The 14836-nt window shown below is 48.4% G+C and overlaps 1 protein-coding gene across 2 annotated transcripts in view; it reads left to right on the forward strand.

Moving 5' to 3' along the window:
- GLI3 (GLI family zinc finger 3) overlaps window positions 1-11435 on the forward strand; it is a 285323-nt gene extending 273888 nt beyond the window's left edge. For both annotated transcript variants that reach the window (XM_067745853.1, XM_067745854.1), the window contains 3 exons: window positions 577-867; window positions 5282-5609; window positions 6510-11435. In XM_067745853.1, the coding sequence (XP_067601954.1) occupies window positions 577-867; window positions 5282-5609; window positions 6510-8845 (2955 nt within the window). In that variant the 3' untranslated portion in view covers window positions 8846-11435. The remainder of the gene's footprint in view (window positions 1-576; window positions 868-5281; window positions 5610-6509) is intronic.
- The last annotated feature ends 3401 nt before the right edge of the window (window positions 11436-14836 follow it).

A 14836-nucleotide genomic window follows, 5' to 3' on the forward strand; every position in this document is an offset into this window, starting at 1 on the left:
TGTAATACAACCCAAAGGAAAGTATTTTAGTGATATCTAACCCGGGAGAGGCTGCAGGCAATTTTTTTTTTTTTACTGTGTCAATGTGTAAAGAGCTCATTTTTCAAAGGAGGTAGAGTGATATTAGGTCTGAGAACCAGGACATTTGTAAGAAAGGTCTTCACACCAGCTCTCCCCAAAGCGTTCTTCTCATTAAAGGATGGGTGTCTTTTAGCCTTCTTCTGTTATCATCAGCAGTATCATCACCACCATCCTCATCATCAAATTATCCCTTGAGCACCACGTGACACCACGATACTTCTTCCTACTCACAGGATAAATGCTTCCAAGAACATAAGCGCAATTTACGCGTTCTCCGCGCACCCTGAAGCACTCTCTAAAATAAGAACATATTCAAGCTGGATTCTTAAAGGTTTATTAAACCTTTGCACCACTTAGAGGGTTTTGAACACCTCACAGCCTTGTGATCGTGCTTGAAAGAATTAAAAATATAACGAGTAGCCACAAAAGACCGTCGGGCGGGGGAATAACCGCTTTGATAACAACCTCTTCTTTCATCCTTGGGGCATTTGGCAGAAACCGTACGTGTGCAAAATCCCCGGCTGCACCAAGCGCTACACAGACCCCAGCTCCCTCCGGAAACACGTGAAGACCGTGCACGGCCCAGAGGCTCACGTCACCAAGAAGCAGCGTGGGGACGTGCATCCCAGGCCCCCGGCGCCACGAGATTCCGGCGGCCACTCACAGTCTAGGTCACCCGGCCGGCAGACTCAGGGAGCCCTCGGGGAGCAAAAGGACCTCAGCAACACTACCTCAAAGCGGGAAGAATGCCTCCAAGTGAAAACGGTCAAGGCGGAGAAGCCCATGGTATGTCATTCGCTTTCCTTCCGGTTTTCCCCAACGTTCTCCCAGGTGTTTAAAGGGGCCAGGTAGGGCGCTGAGGGCAGGGGTGAGGGACGGACTTCACTGCCCCGTTCTCACTGCATCCCACTGTTTGATTTCCGGAGGTCAGAGCTCCCTGAGCCGGATGGCCTACCCCAGGTTGATCTGCACGGCAGAGCTCAGCTCAGAAAAGAGTTCCAGGGTTTCCTAACTGGTTTTTGAAATCCATCTGGAAGCATCCCACCTTGCGGCAGGTCGACAGACACCACAGTGCACCTTTTCAGCAGGTCTCTAATGCAGAGAATCCTCCGTTCAGTCCTTCTGTAAACATATTTCCTGACTTTTTTGCCCTGGTGACCCCAAGATAAATAAGCCACGGCCCCTATTCTTTATGGGTCTGTAGTCCAGTGGGATAGGGAGACCAAGAAACAAACGCAACTCAGTGTGATGGGGCTTTAAGACAAGTCCGGGTCACAGGGTTCGGAGCCAGTGCACTCGAGGACACGACGGGAAGGCAGGGGGCAGGTGGCCGCCAGGTTCAGTGCTCAGAGAGGCGAAGGACCGCATGCTGGAGAGCAAGACCGGGAGCGGCCAGGCCCCAGCCTTGGGGCCCCGGGGGAATGTGCTAGAGGAAAAAGTGGGGGAGGATATAAAGGGATTTTTTTAGGTTTTCTAAGTTGTTAGAAAAGACAACCCCAGTGCCAATCTAGAGACTGGTTGATAGACTTCGAGACCGTATCTGCAGTGGTTCCTGAACTGAGGAGGTGGAAAGCAAGGGAGGGATTTGAAAGATGTCATCAGCAAAAATCATATGGTTGGATGACAATAGGAGACATGGATTAAGCTACTGTTGCAGCTCCTTTCAAACTTCACTTGGTGATTTTGCCTTATGCCTGGGCCAGAATGAACTATCTAAAATTTTTCCAAAGACAACGAGAAAAATGAAGAGAGTAGCGATCAGAGGAGATATAGTACATTTGTATTTGGCATATGTATAATGCGGTCAGCTCTGCGCTTTGGGTTCTAGTCTGTCAATCTCGGGATGTGGAAGAAACGTACTAGGTAGAAGTCACAGGTTTAGACTTCCAGATGCATGGAAATGACCAGACAGGCAGATTTCTACTCAGTTCAAAGAAGCATTTGCTTAAAATTAGAAAAGTCCAAGAATTGTATGGACATCCTATGAATTCCTAAGTTATGTCACCATGTAGCGGTATGTCTGGGCGGGAATTAATGCACATAAAATTTCAGAATCGATAGAGTGGAATTTAATGACTTACTGAGTTTGTCTTTAAACTCTTACGAGTCTTAGAAAGTGACACTAAGTCTAGCCCAAAATCATGCAAATAATCTATCCAGATGTATCATTATTTCCCAGTGGGTAGCCCTACTTTGCTTTTTAAAAAAACACCTTAGTAAGAAGTTTATATACGTGTTATGACTGATCACTATACTTTTGAATTAATCAATTTGTAAACTGTGTTTTATGTACTTTTTTTGGGGGGGAGCATTTATCAATTTCCTAAAATAAAGTCCACCTATATAATAATTGTGCAAAAGATTCAACCGTTTATCCTCAAGTGTTTAGTGAAACAAGGAAAGTGAATTTGTGGTCTCCTAGATTATGTCATTGAAAGACAATGATTTAATGTTTTTAGGACATCCTAGGAACCCAGAATCTCTTGTACTTTTAATGTACATCCATAGCAAAAAAAGTTTTAAAAAAAAGAAAGAAAAGAAAACTTATCTCTTCTCCAAACACCCATTCTTTAAAAAGAAAATTGGTAGAAATAAAAATTTACAGTGGGGCTTCCCTGGTGGCGCAGTGGTTGGGAGTCCACCTGCCGATGCAGGGGACACGGGTTCGGGCCCCGGTCCGGGAAGATCCCACATGGCGCGGAGCGGCTGGGCCCGTGAGCCATGGCCACTGAGCCTGTGCGTCCGGAGCCTGTGCTCCGCAACGGGAGAGGCCGCAACAGTGAGAGGCCCGCGTACCACAAAAAAAAAAAAAAAAAAAAATTACAGTGATTTTGCTCAGTGACATCTGAGGTTCTCCAAGATGTGAAATATTTTATAAAATAATTAAATCATAGAAACAAAGGGCTGGAAAGAGTTCACAGAGACTGAGACTAGACCCCTTATATTACCGGTGTGGAAACTGAGGCTCAAATTTCCACGGGAGACCATTTTATGAATATGTACACACACATGTAAATATAAGTAGATATCTTCATAGGCATTTACTAAGGTACAGATATACATTTCTAATATTCTTTCTTCAAAAACTTGTCTTTGATTTGCTCATCATGCTATAAATTAAATTCTTTCTCCTTTTTTTCTTATTATTCCAACTTCTCTTCTGTGTAATGCTCCTAAATGTCTTCTTCTCACTTCCTAAGGACAGTGGGTAATAAGGTGAGGGAATTTTGGCTTCTCTGCTCTCTTTGTTTTGTTTTCATTTAACTTTTATTTGTTTCACTTTTCTTTCGTCTTTGTCCTTTGTGATATTTTTAGTAGTGGACGTTACTCAGATATGTTTCCAACATAGAAGTGATGTGTTTTGAACATTTCAGCATGTGGAAATGTGGAGTTAGATGTTGAAATCCATCATTCTATTTGTCTAGGTTTTCATAATAAATCACACTGGGGCCGACCAAGCAGATGTTCTCAAAGACTATTTAATTGTCATATTGACTAGTGTAAATTTATGCTTGGACCAGACGTGCACCATCTTCTTAGAGCAAGATCTGAATACACTTGTGGGCAATTTAATCTATATTGAAACGTCTGCGCTCCTTTACGCATTTTCTAATTGTAGGTGCGTGTGAGCCTTCTTCCAGGCCCTGTGGAAGTGTGAGCCTGCATGTGCGTGTGTACATACACACAGATTCACATACACACACACACATGCTGATTTGACAATCCAAGCATAAAAGACATCCAAAGCCCTGGATGATCTAAGTTCTCTGCAAAGGAGCAGGTGGTCTGGCCGTTCAGGACACTGCAGAAGCAAAAACGTAAAACAGGCTTCATGCATTCACGATCACGTTTGTGTATCTTATTTTTCTCTGCTTGGTTGCCCAGAACACGCTTAGTGTACCATGTGGTGCTCGCTTAGAAAGTGTTCATTTGCTTGGGTGTATGTACTGTGTTCTCGGAAAAACTGTTCCACGGAAAATGACGGTGTCCAGACCCCTTGCTGACAGCGCTGTGGTTCCACCAGAGACCACAGCCGTCTATACTGGAGTGTGTGTAGTTATCTGTCCCTGCTCTTGGGCTGCTGTCAGGCTTTAGTTTTTAGGTAACACCGGAGAGGGTGCTACAGAAGAATGGAAGGGAGGCCGGTCTGGGAGTCTAGGTCATCACAATATTCGCTTTGTGACTTTGGGCAGTCACTGAACTTCTCTGAACATCACTTTTCTTATCTCTGCCTAAAGGATTAGAGTGTTTATCCACCAGGGCACCACTGGAATTTTAGATGGGCCAGTTCCAGGTTGTGTGGACTGCTCAATGCAGGCCATTCTATAGAGGGCTCCCAAATGTGGAGACAGTGAGCTTTCCAGTCCCCACGGCCAGGGGCCCGTGGAGGGCGTTCTCTCCCTGAGAACCAGTGGACCAGATCAAGTTCCCATCGAGTTGCAGAACTGGCTTACGCAGTCCACTTGGTTGGGGTTAGGGAAACCGGGCCCAATTCTCCTAGTGCAGTGCGGATCCTCTCTGGCTATAGCAGAAGCCAAGTGATTGAAATTTTCCCTCTCACAACTGCTTTTACCTACACCCTGCTTGGAGTTCTACAAAGCAAGAAAATGTAGAAGGAAAGTAGAGAGGTTACAACAGCCTGGAATAGTATAGAGGGGCTGGTTGGAGGGGAGTTAACGTGTGCTCTTGGAACGTATATTCCGAGGACTAAAGCGATTATAATAACTGCTAACGCTCTCCAAGCCAATTAATTACTGTCATCCAGGTCTTTTTGAACTTCGTGTGTTTTCAGGGCTTTACGCCTCTTTCCCACAACAATCCCTAGGATAAATAAGTTGTCCCCATTTTCTGGATAAGCAAACTGACGTTTAGAGTGGCTAAGTAATTTGCCCAAAGGATAAAGTCATGGAGGTGGGGTGGGAACCAACAAGGAAGTGTGATGCAGAGCCGGCATTTGGGGCAGGGTTCCGTGGCTGATACATCATATCTGGCACCCCCGCTGTCCATCCCCTCCGCTGCACGTCCGCCTGCGGCGCGGTCACCGAGGTTGAGGGAGGCCGCTTCCACTCACTGGAACGTAGTTCTCCTCATCCCACCCACTGAGAATCCCGCAGGACTTGGTCTGCGTGATCGCTCGTCCTCCGCTCCCTGGCCTTTATCATTTGGCTGACCATTCTTTCCTTTCCTCTTGACCGCACAGACATCTCAGCCAAGCCCTGGTGGTCAGTCTTCATGCAGCAGCCAGCAGTCCCCCATCAGCAACTATTCCAACAGTGGGCTCGAGCTTCCTGTAACCGATGGAGGTGGTATGGGCGACCTCAGTGCCATTGACGAAACCCCAATCATGGACTCGACCATTTCCACTGCAACCACAGCCCTCGCTTTGCAAGCCCGGAGGAACCCGGCAGGGACCAAATGGATGGAGCACGTCAAGCTAGAGAGACTCAAACAAGTGAATGGAATGCTTCCGCGACTGCATCCCATTCTACCCCCCAAAGCCCCTGCGGTCTCTCCTCTCATAGGAAACGGTGAGCTCTGGCCAGTCCTCGTGTCTGCGCAGGGTTTTCTGTTCTTTCAGGGGCAGCCGGAGCACTAAGCAGACCCGGGTCCTTGGTTTTTGCATTTGCTTGTTTCCCCACCAGCCCTAAAATGATGCTGGAACCATAAATATTAGTGTTGCCTTTCTGGAGAGTCCATGTTTTAAAAGCAGGCAGTAAGAGGTTAATCCTGAAATGAAAAGTAAGACTGTGCATGACTCGTATTCTGATGGTGAAATCATACCTCTTAGACCAGGGGAAGGAAATCCCAGCCACAGAGGCATCCCGGGTTAGCACCTGTCTCTGGCTTCCATAGTCTGCAGCCAGGAGGTCAGCAGCCACTTTGACTGATGGCCCAGTTCAGAGAAAGGCAAGCCATCTTTGTCACCGTCGGCCCCCAGTCCGTTTGTGTTTCTGAGATCACACTCAAAATCTGCAGCATAGCCCGAGGGTGAACCTCCCCCACCCTACCTGCTCAGGTGCGCTACACCCGCATAGGATGTCATGGGGAAGCCCTGAGCTTACATATATGCCTTCTGCCCTGGTACTTCCTGTAACTTGAGCACTGTATATACTTCCAGGGACCCTTCACTTGGCCCTTACACTGCACCAGTGAAGGAGCTTAACTCATCCAGGGAGCTGTTCCTGTTTTCTTTAAACCAGGCGTGGGCCATGTACAGCTCCCACCTGCTCTTGTAAATAAAGTTTTATTGGCACCCAGCCTCACCCACCCCTTTACTACTGTCCCCAGGCCCTTTGGTGCTGCAGGGCAGCGATGGGTAACCTTGGCCGAGGCCGCCCGGCCCCAGAAACCGAAAAGAGTCACTGTTCGCCGACACCTGTGTTAAGTCATCCTGAAATGAACCCCTGTCTCCCCGGCTTTCTGTGCAGGCACGCAGCCCAGTACCAGCTGCAGTCTGGGCGGGCCCCCGCCCCTTCTCCCGAACAGAAGCGACCTTTCTGGGGTGGACATCACCATGCTGAACCTGCTCAACCGGAGAGACAGCAGCGCCAGCACCATCAGCTCCGCCTACCTGAGCAGCCGCCGCTCCTCCGGCATCTCGCCCTGCTTCTCCAGCCGCCGGTCCAGCGAGGCGTCCCAGGCCGAGGGGCGGCCCCAGAACGTGAGCGTGGCCGACTCCTACGACCCCATCTCCACCGACGCCTCGCGCAGGTCCAGCGAGGCCAGCCAGGGCGACGGCCTGCCCAGCCTGCTCAGCCTCACGCCCGCCCAGCAGTACCGCCTGAAGGCCAAGTACGCCGCTGCCACGGGCGGTCCGCCGCCCACCCCGCTGCCCAACATGGAGAGGATGAGCCTTAAGACCCGGATGGCCCTGCTGGGCGATGGCAGGGAGCCCGCGGGGACCCTGCCTCCCGTACATCCTCCCCGGAGATGCAGCGACGGCGGCGCGCACGGGTACGGCCGGCGCCCGCTGCTGCCCCAGGATGCGCTGGGCAATGGCGTGAGAAGAGCCAGCGACCCGGTGCGGACGGCGTCCGAGAGCCTCTCCCTGCCCCGGGTGCAGCGGTTCAACAGCCTTAACAGCTTCAACCCTCCGGTGTTGCCTCCATCCCTGGAGAAGCGTAATCTAGTGCTTCAGAACTACACGCGGCCAGACGGGGGCCAGTCCCGACACTTCCACGCGTCTCCCTGTCCCCCGAGCATTTCTGAGAACGTCACCCTGGAGTCCCTGGCCATGGACGCCGATGTGGGCCTGAACGATGAGGATCTCCTGCCCGACGACGTGGTGCAGTATTTAAATTCCCAGAACCCAGTCGGGTATGGGCAGCACTTCCCGGGCACCGTCTCTGATGACAGCAAAGTCCCCCACGGGCCCGGCTTGGGGAGCGGACCCGGCGACTTTGACCCCCTTGGGCTGCCCGGCAGCCACGCCAGCCAGCAGTATCGCGGGCTGGAGCCGCCCTGCACTGATGCCGGTAAATCCGACCTGCCCATTCAGTGGAACGAAGTCAGCTCAGGCAGCGCCGACCTGTCCTCCTCCAAGCTGAAATGCGGCCAGCGGTCCACAGCGCAGCACGCCCGCGCCTTCGGGTTGTACAGCCACGTGGGCGTCCACCCACAGAATCCCTTGAGAAGCGGGGCTGGCCCGACTGGGGGGTATCCGACCCCCGGGGAGCACGGCGGCTCCTTCGGGGGCCCGGAGCACTTGGTGAGCCACGGCGGCGGCGGCGGCGGCGGAGCTGCGGGCACCAACGGGAACGCCTTCCACGAACAGCCCTGTAAGGCCCAGCAGTATGGGAACTGCCTGGCCCGGCAGCCCGGCTTGCTCGACGGGGCCTGCGGTGCCGGGATGCAGGCAGCAAAGCTGAAAAGCATCCCCGTGCAAGGGAGCGGGAGCCAGCCGGATTTTGGCCTGTCGGCACCGAACGAGTCAGCTGGCAGCACGGTGAACGGCATGCCCAGCCCAGACCCGGTGGGACAGGGGTACCTGGCGCATCAGCTCCTCAGTGACGGCATGCACCCCCAGGGGGCAGGCCGCCCCGGGCAGCACATGCTGGGGCACGGTAGCGCTACCTCACATATCCACGTCTATCAAGGGCCAGAAAGCGGCCTGCCAGGGCCTCCCAGCACCGGCATCCAGCCGTCGAGCCTGGCAGCCGTCAGGGGCTACCAGCCGTGTGCCAGCTACGGGGGCAGCCGGCGCCAGGCTGGGCCGAGGGGCGGCCTCGCTCTGCAGCCAGGACAGCTCAGTGACCCAAGTCAGACCTGCAGGGTGAATGGCATCAAGATGGAGATGCCAGGGCAGCCCCATCAGCTCTATTCGAATGTGCAGAGTTACTCTGGTCAGTTCTATGACCAAACCATTGGCTTCGGTCAGCAAGACATGAAAACTGGGTCCTTCTCCGTGTCAGAAGCCAACTGCCTGCTCCAGGGGGCGAGTGCCGAAAACTCTGAATTACTCTCCCCAGGTGCTAACCAGGTGACGAGCACAGTGGACAGCCTCGACAGCCACGACCTGGAAGGGGTGCAGATTGATTTCGATGCTATCATAGATGACGCGGACCACGCCAGCCTGATGTCAGGAGCCCTGAGCCCCAGTATCATTCAGAACCTTTCTCATAGCTCGTCCCGCCTCACCACGCCACGCGCCGCCCTCCCGTTGCCAGCTCTGTCTCTGAGCACCACCAACATGGCAATCGGGGACATGAGTTCTCTGCTGACTTCCCTCGCGGAAGAAAGCAAATTCCTTGCAGTTATGCAGTAGGCATTAGGGGGGAAAAAAAAAAAGACTGCCAAGAGACCTGAAACTTTAGGAGTTTAAAAGATTAAATTGACCCTTTTTTTTTTTTTTTTTGGCTGTTTCGTTTTTGTTTTTTTTAGTTCTGTATATGTTTTAGCAATCTCATCTCACCTAACTGGGATGTGTTTCAAGTATATTCCTTTTATGGAAAAGGACTCTGAAAAACCCTAAAGTATTCTAGGGAGAAACTGTCTTCCATTTCAGTTTTGAATCAGTATTGTTACACTCGAAACACCCTCTTTTTTTAAAAACTGTAAGCCTGCCCCCCTCCTTTTTTTTTTTAGTAAACCGGTGTAAGTGTGTGATGTGCATGTTCTTTCTTTCTTTTTGGAGAGAGGGCAGATGAAAGGATTTGACATGTTTCTCTGTTACTCCAAGGAAATAGGAACTGGTGTGCTTGTGACCAAGGGGTTACACTTCCAGCTTTTTTCCATTTTCCTTTACGTGTGTTCAACGTTTGTTTTCGTGTTTTGTTTCTTTTGTTTTTTAATTCCCACACTGGGCACGAGAATCAGAACATGGAGAGGGAGTTCGGGAATCTCTTGTGAGTGTACTGTATCAGAGGTCACAGGTTTTTGAGATGCTCCTTGCCCACAGTTCAGTTCAGAGCATGCTTTAGACAGATACACACAGGTTGAAATTTGGAACTCCTGCACATGACATGGTGTGCCCACCACTGGGGTTTAAAATTCTTCCTGTCCATACGTGAGCTTGGGGTGGGTACGTCTGTACGACCTTGCCTCCTGTCTCTCTTTCTGTCCATGAATGTTCAGTGCTCTTCCAGGGAGACGGGGAAGGGCGCTGGGTGACACTCAGACATATGCTGTTACTTTCATCTGTTCTGGTAAGAAGGTAGGTGGACTGGAGATTCAAGCTACCGTGGAGAATTTGTTTGGGGAATATTTGTGGGTTTGCGTATTTGTTGATAGTTCCATCTCTTGCCCCATTTTCATAGATAACTGAGAATTGATGATATCTAGTTCTGAGTATATAGGTACTTGACCCCACAACTGGCTATGTCCTTAACATATGTTAATTCCACTATCGCGAAGGAGTATTTCTATTCTAAGTGCCCTATTTTAGGGGATTTATAAAACTTGGTTGTAAAAGAAAAAAGCTCACAGACAAAGATATTTGGAATAAATCGCTTCAAATATTTTTAGTATTTAAAAGCACTGGGGAAGAAGTTTTGTAGCTGTGTGGATACCTTTCTTTTGCACCCTATCTATGAAGTGATGCATCCATTTAAGAAGTTAAGTGTTGTATGCAGTTTGTCCTTCATGTGGACTTAATCTGGACTTTTTTGGATTAAAACATTTAAAGATTTAAAAAGTGCAGCTACTCCCCAGGTGCAGTTGCTACACATAAAAGACATACTAGGTGTGCACAGAGTATGTGGATTATCCAGCATTTTACTTTTAAAAATACGTAAGCTATGAAAATAAAACATCGACACCTCAGGCTACCTGCTGTATTCTGTCCCCTTGACCCTGGAGTTGGATTTTTCCAAAGTGATTCATGAGTCCATTATGTGGCTTTTTCCCTTTATTCCTGCCATTTAAATGAGTATTAGACAAAATCAAATAAAAGTATTAAATAGAAAGAATACTAGGAGCAGTCCATTTTTCTCATGTTTACGTTCTCTCATTCGGACCAAGAATCTCAGTGTGGAAGTAAAATTGCCCTTTGGGACTTTGGCTAAGACAGTCGGTTTGCTTTCAAGTAAATGAAAGCAGAGAGATGCTGAGGTTCTCCGGCCATCCCCACCCCCTTCCCCGTGCAACACCTACATTTAAATCAAAGGAAACATCCACTTCAGAACAGAGTCTAAAATCAAAAGACAAGTAGTGATCTGAGCGAGGAGAGTTGAGTCTCTACCACTTTTCAATGGAAAGATCAAGGCATTTTCTGTGTTCTTCACACAGGTCATGATCTGGTTACAAAATCAGTAATCCATTCCATGAATCTTGTTTTTGCCACGAACTCAAAATCTCCAGGTCCTGGTCTGAGCTCGCACGCCCCTGTGGCTTAATCCAATCCCTGTCTTCCTTCTCCTCCATCTGAATCCTTTCCCCACTAGCATTCCTAGATGTGTCCTGCATTTATCAATTGCTATAATTTCCCATGTCACCTTTGCCACTACGTGGAAGGATGGATGGAGCCTGGGATGAGCACGGTTGTCACCTCGTGCCTCTGTTTTTCCTTTGGTTTCTGGTGATTCTCCGGGTTACCCCCTATCTTTTTCTCTTCATACTTTGTTTTCTTTGCTCCCGCCTTCAGATTTGCGGGAGACACTCATGCTTCAGCTCAGTATTTGGCTTCTCTCAGAAAGATGGAGGAAAGGAGAGGTGGAAGAGGCAAGTGTATGTTTTCAATCTGTTCTGATAGTGTAAGGAAGATCTGGGGCCACTTACAAGTGTCCCGTCTGGACATGGATCTCTGCAGACTTGGCGTCTCCTGTGATGGAACCCATCCCCAGCCTCCAGTCTTCTCTCCACTTCCCTGTCCCTTGCATTTAGGGAGATAAGACCAACTCTCTAGGGTCCTGGCTACTTCCTAATGCAGGCTCATACACGGTACCGCTGTCTGGCATCCACGTTAAGCATGTCGAATCCATTTTGTTTTCTAAAGAACTAATTAGACTGTCCCTGCTCCTCACTCACCGGCTCACCCTCTTGAGCTGCAGAGTTTCGATTCTTGCGATGTATGTGCCTTATTTTATGTTAATGTCGTCGAAGCGAGGGACCACTTGGTGTTGCCCAGTCAGGGCTCGAGGCTGCGTGCTCCCCAGACGAGAGCACACGATTGTAGCAGAGTCTGAGCTGTCTTGTAACCTGGCTTCCCATGTTGTTTTGAACTGATAGGAGGATGTCCTCTTCTGACAAGTTACTGTTGTGTATCCTGCAAACGTGTAAGATAAAATACGAGTTCATTGTTTTCACCTTTTTTAGATTTTTTTAAAAATAAAATGTGTAATCCTTTTTTTAAAAGAAACACGTGTAAATACATTTAAGTATTGTAGGCATAGCGTTTGGACGTGGCCGGCCCCGGGCCTTCCTCGGATTAGCCTGCAGCCCGTGCAATGCCCACCCGCGCCCACCTCTAGCCCGGGGCTGCCGCCCCGCCACAGATGGACTCTACTTTTGCTTTCAGAACCACTTAGTCTTTTTATAACAAAGAGAAAGAACAATGTTTCTTACAATGTCAATAAAAAACTCTTTGTACTGAAATTTCTTGCAGGTGGTTTATTTAATTCACAGTTGAATGGGAAAAGGGCTTTCTTTGGAAAAATCCAGAACCTGTTTAGACCCAGGCCCCCTGACCCCCGACACACAAACACACACACACACACACACACACACACACACACACACACACACACACACACACACACACACACGCAGAGGGAACTTTTGCTCTGAGACCCAGATTCCTCATCCCAAAGATGGAGAATGGGGCAGTACACCCTGCTAGGGTGTGAGGACAGGGGACCTGGGAGGCACACCAGTTGTAACCTGGACTGATTTTCTTAATTTTCTCTCTGCCAAACTCTAGGAGGAAAGACATGAATAGGTTTAATGTCTAACAACTTGTCCCTCTTTTATATATTATCCTCTCATTTCAGAGATACCCTACCACATGTCAAGAGAAAATCTGACATGGTAGAAGCCTACCTTTATGGGGTTTTTAATAACTGACATCAGACAGAAACATAAGCTGTTTCTCTCATTTGTCTTTTCTTGTCAGCTTGCGATAGTTTTCTCCAGATCACTATAAAAGACTCCAAAAGAGTTCCCTTCCTCTTCCTGAGTAGTATCAGGTGTCTTTTGAGCCACCAGCTGAAGGCATTGGTTGTTGCTGGGAAGGACAGGTGGTCCTGGTTGTCACTATCACAGGGCTACGAAGATGGGTGCAGCCCTCACGCACAGGTGCACACACACGCACAGGTGCATTAGCACTGTCTCAGGGAACCTCCTGTCCCGTGGGTGGTGAATGTTTCTCTCCTTGTCCTATAGCAGAGATTGTCCAGTCATAGGGATGTTTCATGCTTTTCTCATTCACAAAGGAGAATTTCCTCCCATAAATCCAAAATTCTTTGCTTTCATAACTAGATCCTTCCCATAAGGTGTCCAAATGCGTTCAGAAAAAATAGGAACTTATGCCCTGTCTTAGGTATAAATTGTCAGCTTACAAAGAAGCGTACGAGGTAGCAAGTTAAATAAGACAAATGAGGCTAATAGAAGGAAAAAGTATGAAATGGGACACTCCTGGGAATGAGGCGTATGACAGACTCCTGTAAGTTCATGTGAGCAGACCGCAGGTACCACTCACAGCTTTGTTTAAAAGATGCCTCCTGTAAAGGAGATGTGAAGGAGGCAGAGCCAGGTAAAATGGCAAAGCTGCAATCCATTTGGTATTTCATAAAGATTTATATTAAGTCATTTTGGTTCCAAGATGTTATGTGTTACCCAGAAAAGAATATGACAGGAGAATTCTGGTATTAAGATGGAAAATTTTAACCAAGTGCCAAAATGTCTTATTCATCCCTTTTTTTCCTCCATGGCTTTCTCTTTATTTTCTTGGCAGTTTTCCCCCTTTGGTTTGTTAAAAAAAAAAATTCAACTGAGTAAATCTGAAGATCTAATTGGCTCTATTAAACTGCTCATGAGTGGAGCACCATATCCTCTAGGAGGCAGAGAGAGACGCCTAGGTTTGCGCAAAATGGAAGGCTTTTATGGAAAAGAGAGTGGGACAAGAAAGTCATTAACGAGAGAAAAATGAAAGTTCACTGGAGGAAAGTGAGCATTGGGATGATGACGGCCCCTTGTTGGCTGAGCTGCATTTGTTCATGGTCGGGAAGAAAATCTTCCTTCTTTCTACTGGAGCAGTAAAGTTGTTGTACTTCCTGTTTGGGAGTACAAGGTTGTCTCTTCCTGTGGGGGTCTGTAATTGACATCTTCCTGTTTGGGGTAATTGACAAGGAGTGGTAGTATTCTGTACTCCAGTTTTCTCTGAGGTTTCCCTTTCATTAATTTTCACAGGTTTTACTTTATGGTATAGTCACTATTCCAAATACAACCTGAGCTAATCTCTCCTTTAATGTTAGCTTTCTTAAAATTTCAGTTTACCAGCATAAACCTGGTTTATGCCTTCTCTACCTAGTTATTCAAACTCTTTACTATTTTTAGGAATAGTCATAGAATCTAGAATAGAATCTGGTTTTAGGCTTTTTTTTTTTTTCTTTCCATATGGTTTGTGGCCCATACTCACCCAGCAGAGGCATGGAATCTTAGGTTCTCCAAATTTTCTCACCCTTCCCTGAATCTTCCACTCCCTCCCTTAGAGCTTCCAACCTTCCTCAATGCCCAGCGGTAGGTTATGATGGTCTCCACCTTCAGAGAACTTACAGTTTATCTGGGGATATTAGACAGACAAGAGTTACACATTCCATTCGTTCAGCAGCGCTGCCTTGATGTCTACTATCCCATTCAGATTCCTTGCTAGGGACTGGAGACGGGAAGATGAATAAAGCAGCGGATCCGTAGGCTTGTGTCGCAGTGGGAGGGACAGACATGTAACCACAGAATACAACGGCGTGCCATAACAAGAAGACGTTCAAGGGCAGGTTCAGTTTGGGGCGTTATCCATCTGAGGTGCATATGGCCGGGCTTCTCAACCTCGGTATTGTTGACATTTGGGGCCAGAGGATTCTTTGTGGTGGGGGACTGTCCCATGTACTGTAGGATGTTTAGTGGCATCCCTAGCCAGTACGCACTACCCCCAAGTTGTAACATCCAAAAATGTCTCTGGACATAGCTACATGTCCCTTGGAGAGAAAATAATTCCAGATTGAGAAGTTCTGGCTTAAGGAGTGAAAATACAAGGAGACACATACTGTAGGCAGGTGCCCGGAAGAGAGATTTAAGTACCAACCCAGACTTGGGATCCTGTGGT

The sequence above is a fragment of the Pseudorca crassidens genome, chromosome 8 (genome assembly GCF_039906515.1).
Source record: "Pseudorca crassidens isolate mPseCra1 chromosome 8, mPseCra1.hap1, whole genome shotgun sequence".
NCBI lineage: Eukaryota > Metazoa > Chordata > Mammalia > Artiodactyla > Delphinidae > Pseudorca > Pseudorca crassidens.